This window comes from Triturus cristatus, chromosome 10, assembly GCF_964204655.1.
Source record: "Triturus cristatus chromosome 10, aTriCri1.1, whole genome shotgun sequence".
In the NCBI taxonomy this organism is placed as follows: domain Eukaryota; kingdom Metazoa; phylum Chordata; class Amphibia; order Caudata; family Salamandridae; genus Triturus; species Triturus cristatus.
This window is the reverse complement of record NC_140593.1, coordinates 1,110,329,670-1,110,342,418: the sequence shown is the minus strand read 5'-3', so window position 1 is coordinate 1,110,342,418 and position 12,749 is coordinate 1,110,329,670. Positions and strand designations below refer to the sequence as shown.

Genomic DNA, 12,749 nt, shown 5'->3' with positions numbered 1-12,749 from the left:
TTAGTATTAGAGTATATTTTGAGTTGGCTACCATCCTGCTGCTTGTCTGTTGTGTTGAATGTATCGTTACAGGGGAGCTGACAGTGGGAATGAAATGGTGTGACAGAACGTCTGTATATGGCTTGGTGTCAATCAACTCTGGCTAATGCTCACCACGGGGTTCGCTAATAATAAACCTGGCATTAATTTGTATGCCTCTGAGCCGTTTCGTCATGTATGAACAACCACAACCCGATAAAGGAAGAGACTGAAGAATTTTTCCAAAGTACCAAACATACTGCGAAGGAACTCTTTATCTTGTTCATTCTGTGCTGAAACTGAGTGAACTCCTGCAGATAAATTAGCAGCAGTGGTGTAGCTAGGGGGGGCGTTCCGCCCCGGGTGGCACTTTTCTGGGGGCGGCGGCACAGATTTCGGCAAGCGCAAGGTAAGTGTTTTTCTTTTTTTTCATTTTATTTTCCCTCGTCGTCATCTGTCGACTCCCCCATTTGCTCTGAACCTGCACCGGCCGTCACTGGGTGGCAAACTCAGGGAGCGCCCCAGGCGGCAAAGGCCTAAGCTACACCACTGATTAGCAGCATCATGTTAGCTATGATAGCATCAAGTCTCTACCAACTGTGATTATCGAGGTTGGAGCAGTGTCCAATCACACAAGCATCACATATTCAGTGAAGATCTGCACTGCATTTACCTGATCTGTGCTGCATCCTTGCAGAGCTCCACATTTGGCCTGAAAGATCTCTGGTACAGCCTGGTCTGGGCCACTTTCATTGGGGTCTCCTTGTCCTTGATGGCCTGCTTCAGAGAGGCAATGTTCATCTCCTGCTTGCCAATCTCTTCAAGGGTCTGCAGAAAGAATACAGGTTAAATACCATGGCTAGCAACGAGCAGTGAGCACAGGTCATAGAAATGTATTTGCAATCCATGGTACATCCATACATGGGCAGGATAAAGGACGTCAAAGGCCCATGTAATCTGTTTCTTTTTCTGAAACACATTTCTAGTGATAACAGATGAGCTATAACCCTGAGAAATCCCCATCCTGTTCATCAGGCAAGACTTGGGCCTCATTAAGAGTGCTCCAGTACCTGGGGAGGTAATACTGCAACTGGTAATACCAATACTGCAGAGTGCAGCATTCAAGGGTGTTGTGCTACTTACCCATTATGGGTTTCAATGATCAGAATGAGTCCGCACACACGATCACCACAAATTTAACCTGATTTGAGTAATTTGTCCCCATTCATAATGTACCAGGTTTTTCCCAACGAAATGGGAAGGGTGAATAATTGCAAACAGGGATTCTTTTAATATGTCCAACAGAAGGTATATGAATGGTTTGAGCCCTCCCAAGCCTTTCCTGATACCTTAAGTTCCACTGCTTTTTGCCCCGTCAGCACCATGTCTAGAGCCAGCACATCATGGACATCATAGGTGAGTCCATGTTTTCCTACCACTCAGTTTGTGATGTGCAGTCACTATAGAGCACATAGACTGTATTGTATTTTGTCATTTATATAGTGCTTACTGCCATTATGTGGGGCACTGAATCACTTTCCTTCATGAGGTGCCGGTAGGTCTGTAGGGTGTATGTTTGGAAGGGTGTTTTTATTTGGTCTTGTGTGGGAAATGTTCCCATGTTGTGCATGATGATCACATGTTATAGGAGGCAGAGATTAGCAGCTTGATGGATGACATATAGATATAGATGAGATCTAGGCATGCAGTTTATGGTTTTCTTTAAGTGGGCAGCTTTGAACAGCTCTGTAGATCCCTTTATAATATTTCTTATGATCACACTCTACTTAGCTAGTTACTGCACTGGGTTACACATTCTGAGACCCTAAACTTAAGGTTTATGGGCCGAGCACGGAAAGATTGGAGGAGGAGATGGTGGGAAGATATGCTGGGATGGATTTTGTTACTTTAATCCCATATATGATTGTCATTGTGAGATGTCCTGAAGCGGTCATAGTATGTCGCTGTTTGGGAATGCAGTGCTGGACAAAATTAGAGACCTCTGTTGGCCGATGGTATGTGGCAGATCTCTTTATTTATTCCATACCTGTTCGGTTGGTAATCAGTGGTTTGTTGCTGTGCATTTGTACAGTACTGGGAGATGGGCAGGACTTTAGGGGGTCTGCCTTATGTGAAAAAGATCGAGCCGCATAAGGGAATTATTTGCAGCCTGTTTTAACTACAATCGGCTTCTTGACTGCTGAATGTTATGGCATTCGTATTAGTGTAAGCAAGGAGCGTTATATATGAATTGACATTAGTATGTAATACCCAGGATAGACGTAGGTCAGCCCTTCCTAACCCACCTAAACATAGAAAGTTGTATACAGGTTGGGCTATTCCGTATCTGTGAACTTTAGACTGGAGATCGTACTTGGAGGAGCGTTTGTTATCCCAGTGTTATGGTAAGAAGTAGTTATCTTGGAAATGACAATGTTTTCACCTCTCTTCTGAAGTGTAAATGGTCCAGAATGCTTTGAACCTTGGCTTGTAAGCAGTTCCAGAGCTTTGTGCGAGGTACCCAGAAAGTCATGCCTCCTATGTATTTCTTATAGTAAGCTGTCATGAGCTCAGTGTCCTACTTTGTTTGTATTGCTTAAATTTACCTAGTAGTTGGAGTAATCCCTTTCCTTGGTGGCCCTGTGGATGATGCAGAGTGCCTTGAACATTGCTCTTCTAGCTAACAGTAGCCAATGGAGTGACTGCAGGACTGGAGGTATGCGTTGTCTTTGCTGAAGGCGGAGAAGAATTCTTGCAGGTTTCTTGCAGATGTGTTTTTAATTAGACAGGATGACAATGTAAAAGCTGTTGGCATAGCTAATCTTGCAGATTATGAGTGTGGAGATAGCTTGTAGCTTTTGTTGGAATTCAAGGTTAAGTGAAGATGCGTCACAGTGTTGTCATTGTGTAGAAGATGCTCTTTGTGACCTTGTTGTACCCATGTAGTATCAAGGATAGTTCGGAGTCCATGGTTATCACTAGATTATCACTAGGTTATCACTAGCTTTCTGACTTCTCCAGGTGTCATTAGATGGGCCTCAAGTTCCGTATCTGTCTGTATCATCTGCTTTGCTATAACAGGTGAGGCTGAATGATTTAATCAGGTCCGTAAGAGGGTGTTGGACTTAGCCCTTTTGCAGGGTTATCCCAGAGCTTTTTGCCTTCCTCCTGTATTTTTTTTTACCTGTTTTTGTTGGTTTTATGACTCTGGGTACTTTAGCACTGCTGTCCAGGGCTAAAGAGCATGTGCTCTCTCTTGTACATTTGATAACATTGGTCTACACCTGTTTGGCATATTTAATTTACCTGTAAGTCCCTTGTACAGTGGTATCCCATATTCCCAGGGCCTGTAAATTAAATGCTACTAGTGGGCTTGCAGCGCTGCTTGTGCCACCCACCAAAGTAGCCTTTCAAACTTGTCTCGGGCCTCTGCCGCTGCAGGGCCAGCTGCACAGTTTACTGCTGCAGTGAAGTGGCATGCAAAGTGGTTGCCACGTCTGAAACTCCCCTTTTACTACATTTAAGTGACCCCTAAATTAGGCCCTAGCTAGCCCTATGAGCAGGGCACGGTGTAGGTAACAGGTAGGACATATGCCTTAACTGTGTGGCATGTCCTGGAAGTGACAAGAAACCTATTTGGTTTCTCACTACTGTGAGGCTGCCCTCTCATAGGTTTGCATTGGTAATTCCCTGATATGTGCTTCAGTGGTAATTTCTGATATGAGAGGGGTAGTGGGGCCATGTTTGGTATGTTTGGAATAGTAGTAATAAATCCTGCTTATTGGTGAAAGCAGGTTTGTTATTACTATTTTTGAAATGCCACTTTTAGAAGTGGGTATTTCTGTGTGCTTATGAGTCTTTGTGTCCTGCCTGAATGTGTATTCACCTTCTGGTTTAGACAGACAGGAGAGAGGGGAGGTGCATTCAATCTAGACAGTCACAAGGGGGTTGAGGTTTGTCCTGCCTTTTCTGGGTGACTCAGTGCTAGGCTGAATAGACCTTGGCTGCATTCGGAGTGGCGGGAGGAGTTTCCCTTGCACCTGAATACACCCGGTCTGCATTTAGAGTGGTGGGAGGAGTTGCACTTGCACCTGAATAGGGCTGTGCCTGCCTTCTACAATACTGTCTCTTCCCCCCTGTAGTGTGTCTGGGGACAGGATTCGGAATATAAATGGTGTGTTGTGCACTTCTGAACAGTGTTTGAAGTGCCCACTAGAACAAAGACTTTGGAACTATGAGTACAGGGGCTGTGACCCCATGAAACTAGATACTGGGTGGACTAATAACTAGATTCTGTTGGTTCTGGATGCTGCCCCAGAGGATTGCTGTGCTACCAAGGAACCGCCATCTGGACTTTGCCTGTGTGCTGGCCAGAGCATGCTTCCTGCTTGGGCCCCCGCGATCTACTAGGGGTTTGTGGCTTGCCCTGTGTGATTTAAACAGCACATGGTGAGCACTGCGCCTTGCAGCCTGTCCTTCTGAAGTGCGTGAGGAGCAATTTCATCTGCCCTGTAGCGCGTGCCGCGAACAAGTCTGGCTCGCCCTCTGGTTGCCAGAGCAACCTCTGAGTCAGACGAGTCCAGGTACCAGCAACGGAAGGGCTGCGCATCATCGTGAGGAGGTGGCTTCAGAGAGGACACTGCGAGCAAGTGGGGGAGCCACCGGTGTTTACACCGGAGAACACAGCCGGTAAGAGCATTCCCGGGAAGCCAGCACCTCAGTCAGACGCGACCTTGGGCCCGGCCCAGCTCTCACATGGAGCTACATTTCAGCAGCTGCACTGCACTTTCCCAGGCAGCTGCACTTTTGGAAATCCTGCCTTGGAGGACCCAGAGGGGTCTCTCCATCATTGTGGACTAAGCGGACGCATTACTCTCTGCCCTGAAGATGAACAGCCCAGTCGGCCAGGGAGGGGCTGGGCCTCTGTGTTGGCAGCTGCACTGCGTGTTTGCGGGCAGCTGCCTGTGGTTATCCTGAACGCGGCAGCTAGGAGGAACCAAGAGAGGTCACTCATGTCTGCTACAGCTTCAATCCCTATACTTAGGCCTTACCTGAGGAGAGAAACTGGTTGCCTGTGACAGTACAGGCAACCCGCTCTGTTGAAGAGGAGGATACCATATTACCTGTTGCAGGCGTGCTGGTGGCCCAGGAGCCTACGTCGGGGAGACAGAGTAACTGTGTTACCCATAATAGGAGCACAGGTGTCGCTCTTGATGTTCTTTAATGCAACGCATGGTAACATGGATATGCGGCGAGAAATTCCTATATGTCATGCCTAACCTAACTACTGCCTTTTGTGCCCTGATCTACTATGCATGTCATGTATGTCTGATTAATCAGGATCCCAGGCATTATCTCAGGAATTGCTTATATGTGCAGTGATGGTGGATTTATGATGTGTGCACTCGACAAGTATTTGCTTTAGTTCACTACTGGTGTTGTTATGACAATTTCCCAATTGGCAAAGTGGTTGTGTAGTCTATGTGACGTCATAACAAGTGCCTAGTGGCACAGTGATGTATGTGATTATGTTCTAAAGTGTTTTATGTACAATACAAAGTATATTTTAATATAACTTTGTGTGGAGTCTTTTGTGGTGTGCCTAGTGTGTAACTGGTGTGTGTGTTATACAAACGCTTTACACATTGCCTCTGGGATAAGCCTGACTGCTCTGCCAAGCTACCATGGGCGTGAGCAGGGGTTATCTTGGGTGTCTAACAACCTTACCCTGACTAGAATGGTGGGTTCTGCCTGGCTTAGGTGCATACCCTACCCAACCAGAAACCCCGTTTCTAACAGAGGGTTAAGTCAAAGTTGAATAATAGAGGAAAGATTATGAGCAACTGATGGTGTTCAGTGTAATGAATTGATGTGAAAGGTAGTAGGTATGCCTCATTTTCTAAAGCAAGAGGTAATCCATTTCAGAGCATTTTCATCTATTCCGAGATGATGGCGTCTTTGTCGTAGTGTGTGATGTTGGACGACGTCAAATGCAGCTGATCGGTCCTAAAGCAATAGAGCAGCCACTCCACTCTTGTCCACTGCAAATTTTAAGTCATCCCAAACGAATATGATAGCTGACTCTGTTCCTATAGCTGTTCTGAATCATGATTGGTGGTTTCCTCTCACCATTTTCCTCCATAAACGTGAAAAGTTGAATAAACTGCTTTCACACTTTTTCTAGGAATGAGTCATTAGATATTGGTCTGTAATTGGCTCGGTCATATCGATCAAGGTTTATATTTTTAAATGGTCTAATGTAGGCGGTGTTCAACTTAGGAAAGAATCTAGCACTAAGGACGTGTTGAGTAATTTTCTGGCTACCACCCCTGATCGGGTTGTATGAAGAATATCTTTAAAGGCTTTTGGGGGTGCTGTGTCTAAAGGTGATCCTAAGAGTCTGCTTGCAATTCCAATGGTAATGTTGGGAAAACCTTTTTCTGAGAGGGTATTGAAAGTATTACGTGGTGGAAGATTGCTTTTGTTTCTTTCTTTGGGGTCGAGTCATGCACCAGGGGTTTTAGTTTAAGGTAATTTTCTATCTTTTTTTAGATCAGTCCCGCAGGGAGTTCGTCACAGAAGGCTTGTGATTGTGGTGTCCCTATGTTTTGGCACCCTGTGTTGCAGAATTCTACTACAATCTTGTAAAGTTCATTAGATGGTTAGCTGGCTTCAATTATGTAAATGTGTTGTCGTTTTGGGGTTCTGATGGATCTTCTATAGGCTCTGTTATAGTCATGTAGTATCATTTTGTCTTTTTCATGTCTTGATTTACTCCACTTGTATTGAGAGTTGTGTTTTCATTGTTCCGATGTTGGTATTAATCCATGTGGTTTTCCTTTGTAATTCACCCTTGATAGGGTTTTTATCAGTATCTCATTGTCCAATGCAGTGGAGACCGAGGAGCAAGTTTACTTTTCTTTCACGCAACTATACGCAGCAAGACAAATTGCTGTGCAGCATTCAGTCAAAGGGAGAGAGAAGAAATGTGTAACATTTACAAACATATGGTGCATTTCTGCTGCCTCTTAGTGCTGGCTCCCTTGTGGCTGCCTAGCACAAATGCAGGCACCCTTGTGCCATGGTGCAAGCATGCCTATGTTACGGGCAGGATGTTTTTTTGCACAGGAAGGGACACCTTCCTGCACAAAAACTATATTTGAAACAATTTTCCTCTTGGTATGCATGCTGCAGAATTCAGAGGAAAAGGAAGTAACAAGGAGAAATTAAGATATTTTTCCTTGTTAAGCATAGGACAGAGAGGCTCACCATGTTGGCACAATCCCAGGTTTACAGACCTTTGTAAATCTGCGATTGTGTCAAAAATCTTGAAAGGTTGCCTAAGAGTTCCCATACTCCACCCATGTAACGCCTCCTTGCTGCAAGATAAAGCAAGGCAGCAATATGCGCTGCCTTGCTTTACTTTACATTTACTAAACCACGCATTAGCAGATCCCACTTAGTAAATCTGATCCCTAGCTGTTGAAAAAATATACGTATTTAGGTCCCAAATTTGTCATTCTTCATAGATGGGTGCTAAGTTTTTTGAAGTCTATTTTTTTGTATTTTCCTTGTGAGCATTTGTTGATAGTGGCTGTTGCTCTCTTCGAAGTGGTATTCTTGATAGGTGTGTTAATTCTGAAATTAATGATGCTGCGATTGCTCAATATTACCAGAGAGTTGTTTGTCACTGTGGCCAGTCCCAATGGGGAAGATAAGATGCAGAGACTGTGCCCAATGGAGTTGGGCCAAAAGCTATTTGTTAGAGGTTGAAGGCCTCGAGTTTGGTTGAGACAGCTGTGCTTGTAGTTAAATTCTTCTTGTCAAACCGTATATTGAGGGCTCCTAGAATGTATAGCTTGGGGTGGTTTCAATGAATCTTGGACGCTGTATCTAGTAAGACTTCTTTAAATTTTGTATTTCTAGGCATGGTTTATATATTAGGTGAGAGTTGAAGTGGGCTGACATCTTATCAGCAAGTATTCACATGCATTCATGGTGATTTTATTGATGTATGTTACTTTTAGTGATTTTCTATTGGGGCCTGCCAGCTATCCTACAAATTTGCCAATACGATTTTTGATGATAATGCTAATTGAAGGTGTATGGCTTTTTGGTATTTGGGTATGGAACCTTCACTGAGCCATGTTTTTGCAATGAAGGTGAGGCATAGGATGGTTTCTGAGAGTCAATCAAATATGCTGAAGCAGTTTTTGTCCCTGGATCTTTGCGGGGGTATAGTTTAGTAAAGAAGGAGAACCAAAGGCCCAAGGAATAACTGTGGGATCAGTTATGGATAGAATTTGTTTTTAGCTTGAGGAGTAAAAGGTTTGAGAGGTGGGTGTAGTGAGGGTTTTTTGTGGAGCTGGAGGTGCTGTAGCTTCAGCATTATATGGTGGTTTAAATGTGGTGTGGAGGGATCTGAGGGGAAAGTACGATCAGGCAAGCTAGAGATCATTTGGTTGCATTTTCCCTTTATTTTTAATTTACACCTGCCATGTGACCTTGTGTGAGTCAGTTGTTTGGGTTGTTGTCTTCCAGTTAGTGTACCGTTTTTGATAGGTTGAAGAGTTTAATTGTGGGTGGGTGGCCTCATTGTGAATGAAAGTATGAGAGGTGTGGGTTATTAGACCTGGGGGTGGATACTCTTTTCTTGTGGAGCTGCCAGTTGGTATATGCAGTTGCTGCTGGTAACAGAATGGTGAGATAGTGGCCTGGGAGTTATTTTCTCCATCTGGTATTTGATGTGGGCTGCTTGTGTGCTCATTTTCTGATTAGTTGCTGTATGTGTAATGTTAGACAAGTTGGTCATAGTCATTTAGTGGTTAGGTGTGATAGTCACCTGTAGCTCTGCATTGGTTATATTCACCCTGTGAGTGTATATGAGGGTTGGCACCTAGGATCAGTAGCATTTAGAAGGTAGTAGTAGATATTGACGGCGTCAATGAGTGTTTGCTTACCCGAAGTTTGAAAATGGAGATCAGAGTTTCTGGCACTAGGCCATTTCCAGGCCCTAAAAGTCACAAATGTGCAGCACCCTCAACCTGATGCACATCACCTCAACTTGGGAACATGTACATCAACCAGTTTCTAATGGTGGTTTAGTCCGACTCACCTATCTATTGCTCTAATGATAATAACCACAAGGTCCTACAGCCACACAAATTTAAGATAACACTTGCCTTTGTCAACTGATTTTCAAATTTGTGCCTGGCATCTTCCAGCTCCTCACAGCGCTTGGCAAAGGCCCTGTCCACAGCGGCGCACTGCTGTCGCATGTCTTCTGCTGTGTCTTGGAGAATGTTGTCGATTAGGGTCCGGAGATTAATGGAGGCCATCCTCTCATGCTCTGCCTTGCAGATGTTGTTGTGAGTAAAGTCAGCCCAGGATTCTGTAGTAGAGGCACTGGATGAAAGGAAGAAGGCAGAGTATTTTACAATCTTGTGTGGCTGTGAACTGGTGTTTACCATCTATATTCTGTTTCATCAAGAGGACTTTGAAATATGAGAATATATTTGCTCCCTTGTATGAGTTTTAGGCTGCCAAGAGGGGTGAACTCTCTATTACAATTTGCTGGCTGAAAAATAGAGATTTTAGTTAAAAAAATCATCCTTGTATAGTCTGTTTCTCCCCACCCTCTTTTTATTTTGATACATGAAGTCTCCCCTTCAGCCTTTACCTGTATTTAAATGTAATAGCCTGCTCTAGAGGCTAGGATCCCCCATACATTTTGAAAACATCTGTATGGAACTGTATTAAATGGGTTTTTCAAATATGTGTTTTTAAAGTGTGCAGGAAATTCTGAACTCTTAGATAAGGTTCACTGAAAATATTGGTCTGTGCCTCCCAAAGATATTCGTTAAGGGGGCAAAGATTGTGCGTGGCAAGAGTGTGCCTCCAGACTGTTTCCAACCAAGGAGTATATTTCTGCTTGTAGATCAGTCCAGAAACAAACAGGTTTGAAGTTTTGTTTTCAAACAACACAAGTATGGTCTCAGCCACCATTCATCTTTCATCTCGACTGACCAAAATGATGCAAATTAGATGAGAAGTTAAAATAATTGGTTATTATAACACTTATTATTATATATATGGATAAATACAAATAGAAGGGCCAAAAAATAAAGATGGAAATTGTAAAAAATTTATACCATAAAACCTGGAGCCTTAATTATGGATAGTGATGGAGACTAAGCAAGAATGCATACATCAAGTAGGGGCCTAAATCTTTGAATCACACGTAGGGTCAGATGTACGACCATTGGATTTAGCGCCTTGCAATTTGTGACAAATTGTGAGTCGCAAATTTCAAGGTGCTAAATCCAATGTACAACAGTGTCAGAGACACTATTAGCGATTCCCAATGGGGTTGCAAAATGCGAGGCTCATCAATATTCATGAGGCACTCACAATTTGCGACCCCATTGGGAATGGCCAACCTCACAGGGATGGTGGCCTGCTGGGGTCAGCAGTCTGTGACTGTTTTTCAATAAAGCAGTTTTTTTTAAATGCAGCCCGCTTTCCTTAAAGGAAAACAGGATGCATTTAAAAAGAAAATATTTAACGTTTTCGTTTCATTTTTTTAAGGGCAGGTAGTGGTCCCTGGGACCACTGCATGCCCTTTAAAAATATTTTCCCCCACATTCCCAAAGGGGAAGGGGTCCCTTTCCGTTTGCGAGCGCTTTACCACCCTTCTGAGAAGGGTGGTAAACTGTGACTGTTTTGCGACCGCAATTCATCCTCTCGCTCACGAACAATCCCGAAGACACCAGACTCTGCTTCCTGGAAGGAATGAAGCATGTGGCCGTCTGGTTGAAAGACAGCTGCTTGAAGCTCAACTCAGAGAAGACCGAGGTCCCTATCCTCAGACCCTGCACCTCCGCCTGGGACAACACCTGGTGGCCCTCCGCCCTCAGAACCCACCCACCCCTACAGACTACGCTCGGAACCTCAGCATCATCCTTGACTCCTCCCTCTCCATGAACCGCCAGATCAACGCCGTCGCTTCCACTAGTTTCAACTGCCTTCGCATCCTCCGTAGGACCTTCAAATGGATCCCCCCCGACTGCAGAAGAACCGTCACCCACACACTCATAACCTGCAGACTGAACTACGGCAACACCCTCTACACCGGAATCAATAGGAATCTTCTACACAAACTCCAAACCATCCAGAACGCCGCAGCCAGACTCGTCCTCGCGACACCACGTCACAAGCATATGACCCAACACCTACGAGGCCTCCACTGGCTCCCCGTCGAGAAGAGGGTCACCTTCAAACTCCTCACCCATGCCTACAAGTCCCTCAACAACATTGGACCCAAATACCTCAACGAGAGAGTATCCTTCCACGTACCCAAGAGGAACCTCCGCTCCGCCGACCTCTCCCTGGCAGAGGTCCCCTGCATCCGCAGGAATAGAACCAGTGGGAGAGCTTTCTCCTACATCGCAGCCAGGACCTGGAACGAGCTCCCTGTGAACATCAGATGCTCCCTGCACACGTTCATGAAGGCCCTCAAGACCTGGCTCTTCGACTTATCCAGAGCCACTCCCTCCCCACCCCCAGCACCTTGAGACCCTCATGGGTGAGTTTTACAAACCCCTGATTGATTGATTGAATGATTGCGGTCGCAGAAGAGTCATACATACCTGGAGGACCCACTATTAGGAAGGGACACCCTCGGAACGCCCCTTCCTAATAGTGACTCGCTATTCCTATTTTGCGAGTCGCAAATAATTTGCGACTCGCAAAATGGGAATAGTACATGAGGGGTCTGAAACCCCTCTGCGACCGCAAAAAATGGTCGTACATCTTTCCCACAGTTACACACAATTACATCATCATCACAGATGGAGTGATTTGCTGCACATTTTCCAGTCAGATTCCAAGCTGGATTCAAAGCCAGGTCCCCAGGTTGACCTAGTCACCACACCAAATCTTCTTCCTTAGTTGGAGTAATAAAACATTCAGAATAAGGTTAAGCATTGAAAATGCTCCAAACGTTCACCTTCACAAATCCTTGTGAACACTTATTATGCTCTGTTTCCCGTTCTGTCCAGTGAGTAGACTGAATGCAAATTATTGTGGTATGTAGGTATTATACAGGGGTCGAACCTTAATTACATTGGCTGTCGCTTAAGGTTCAGGTTTGACTATGTGCATATGAACTATGGGCTAAAGTGTAACATGGTATATAACATAAATATGTACGTTTTTCTCAACGATGTAATGATTTATTAATAGTGACGTATCTCCAGTTTACCCAAGAGGGTGGAACAGAGATAGTGGTCCAGATGATTCACTTTGTTTTACTGTGGTATTTCTATAAAATAGTATACAAAGGGTTGCTGAATCTTTTTTCAGTCCTTGGCCCTTTAATCCTCCTTTTTTGAAATGGCTATGCACTGCTGTGATTGGAAAGTGCCAATAATGCAAATAACAACTAGTAAAGGCAGTTTCTGTTTGTGAGCAGCAGGTTAAATATCTTTGAAGAAATATAGACACATGCCTAGGCTAACCTTGCACTCAGTCACATTATTTTTTTGTCCTAATGAAAGAGGGTTGGCTAAAGATGCCAACATTTAAATGTGTGCACGGTGCACCAGAAATTCATTATGGTAAATAATGTTGTCAGTGATGTTTATGAGGGGCTGAAGTTGTGTAAACAAATACATTATATCTTGTTATGGTGAGCATCAACAGCACAAGACACTGCTGCAGGATTAGATTGA

General features: G+C 44.3%; 1 protein-coding gene across 1 annotated transcript in view; it reads right to left on the bottom strand.

Moving 5' to 3' along the window:
• Positions 1-12,749, bottom strand: part of TEKT4 (tektin 4) — a 104,281-nt gene that overhangs the window by 8,947 nt on the left and 82,585 nt on the right. The window contains exons 4-5 of the mRNA XM_085629334.1: positions 9,201-9,423; positions 692-846 (exon numbers count right to left, since the gene is read on the bottom strand). Coding sequence (XP_085485460.1) covers positions 692-846; positions 9,201-9,423 — 378 coding nt within the window. The remainder of the gene's footprint in view (positions 1-691; positions 847-9,200; positions 9,424-12,749) is intronic.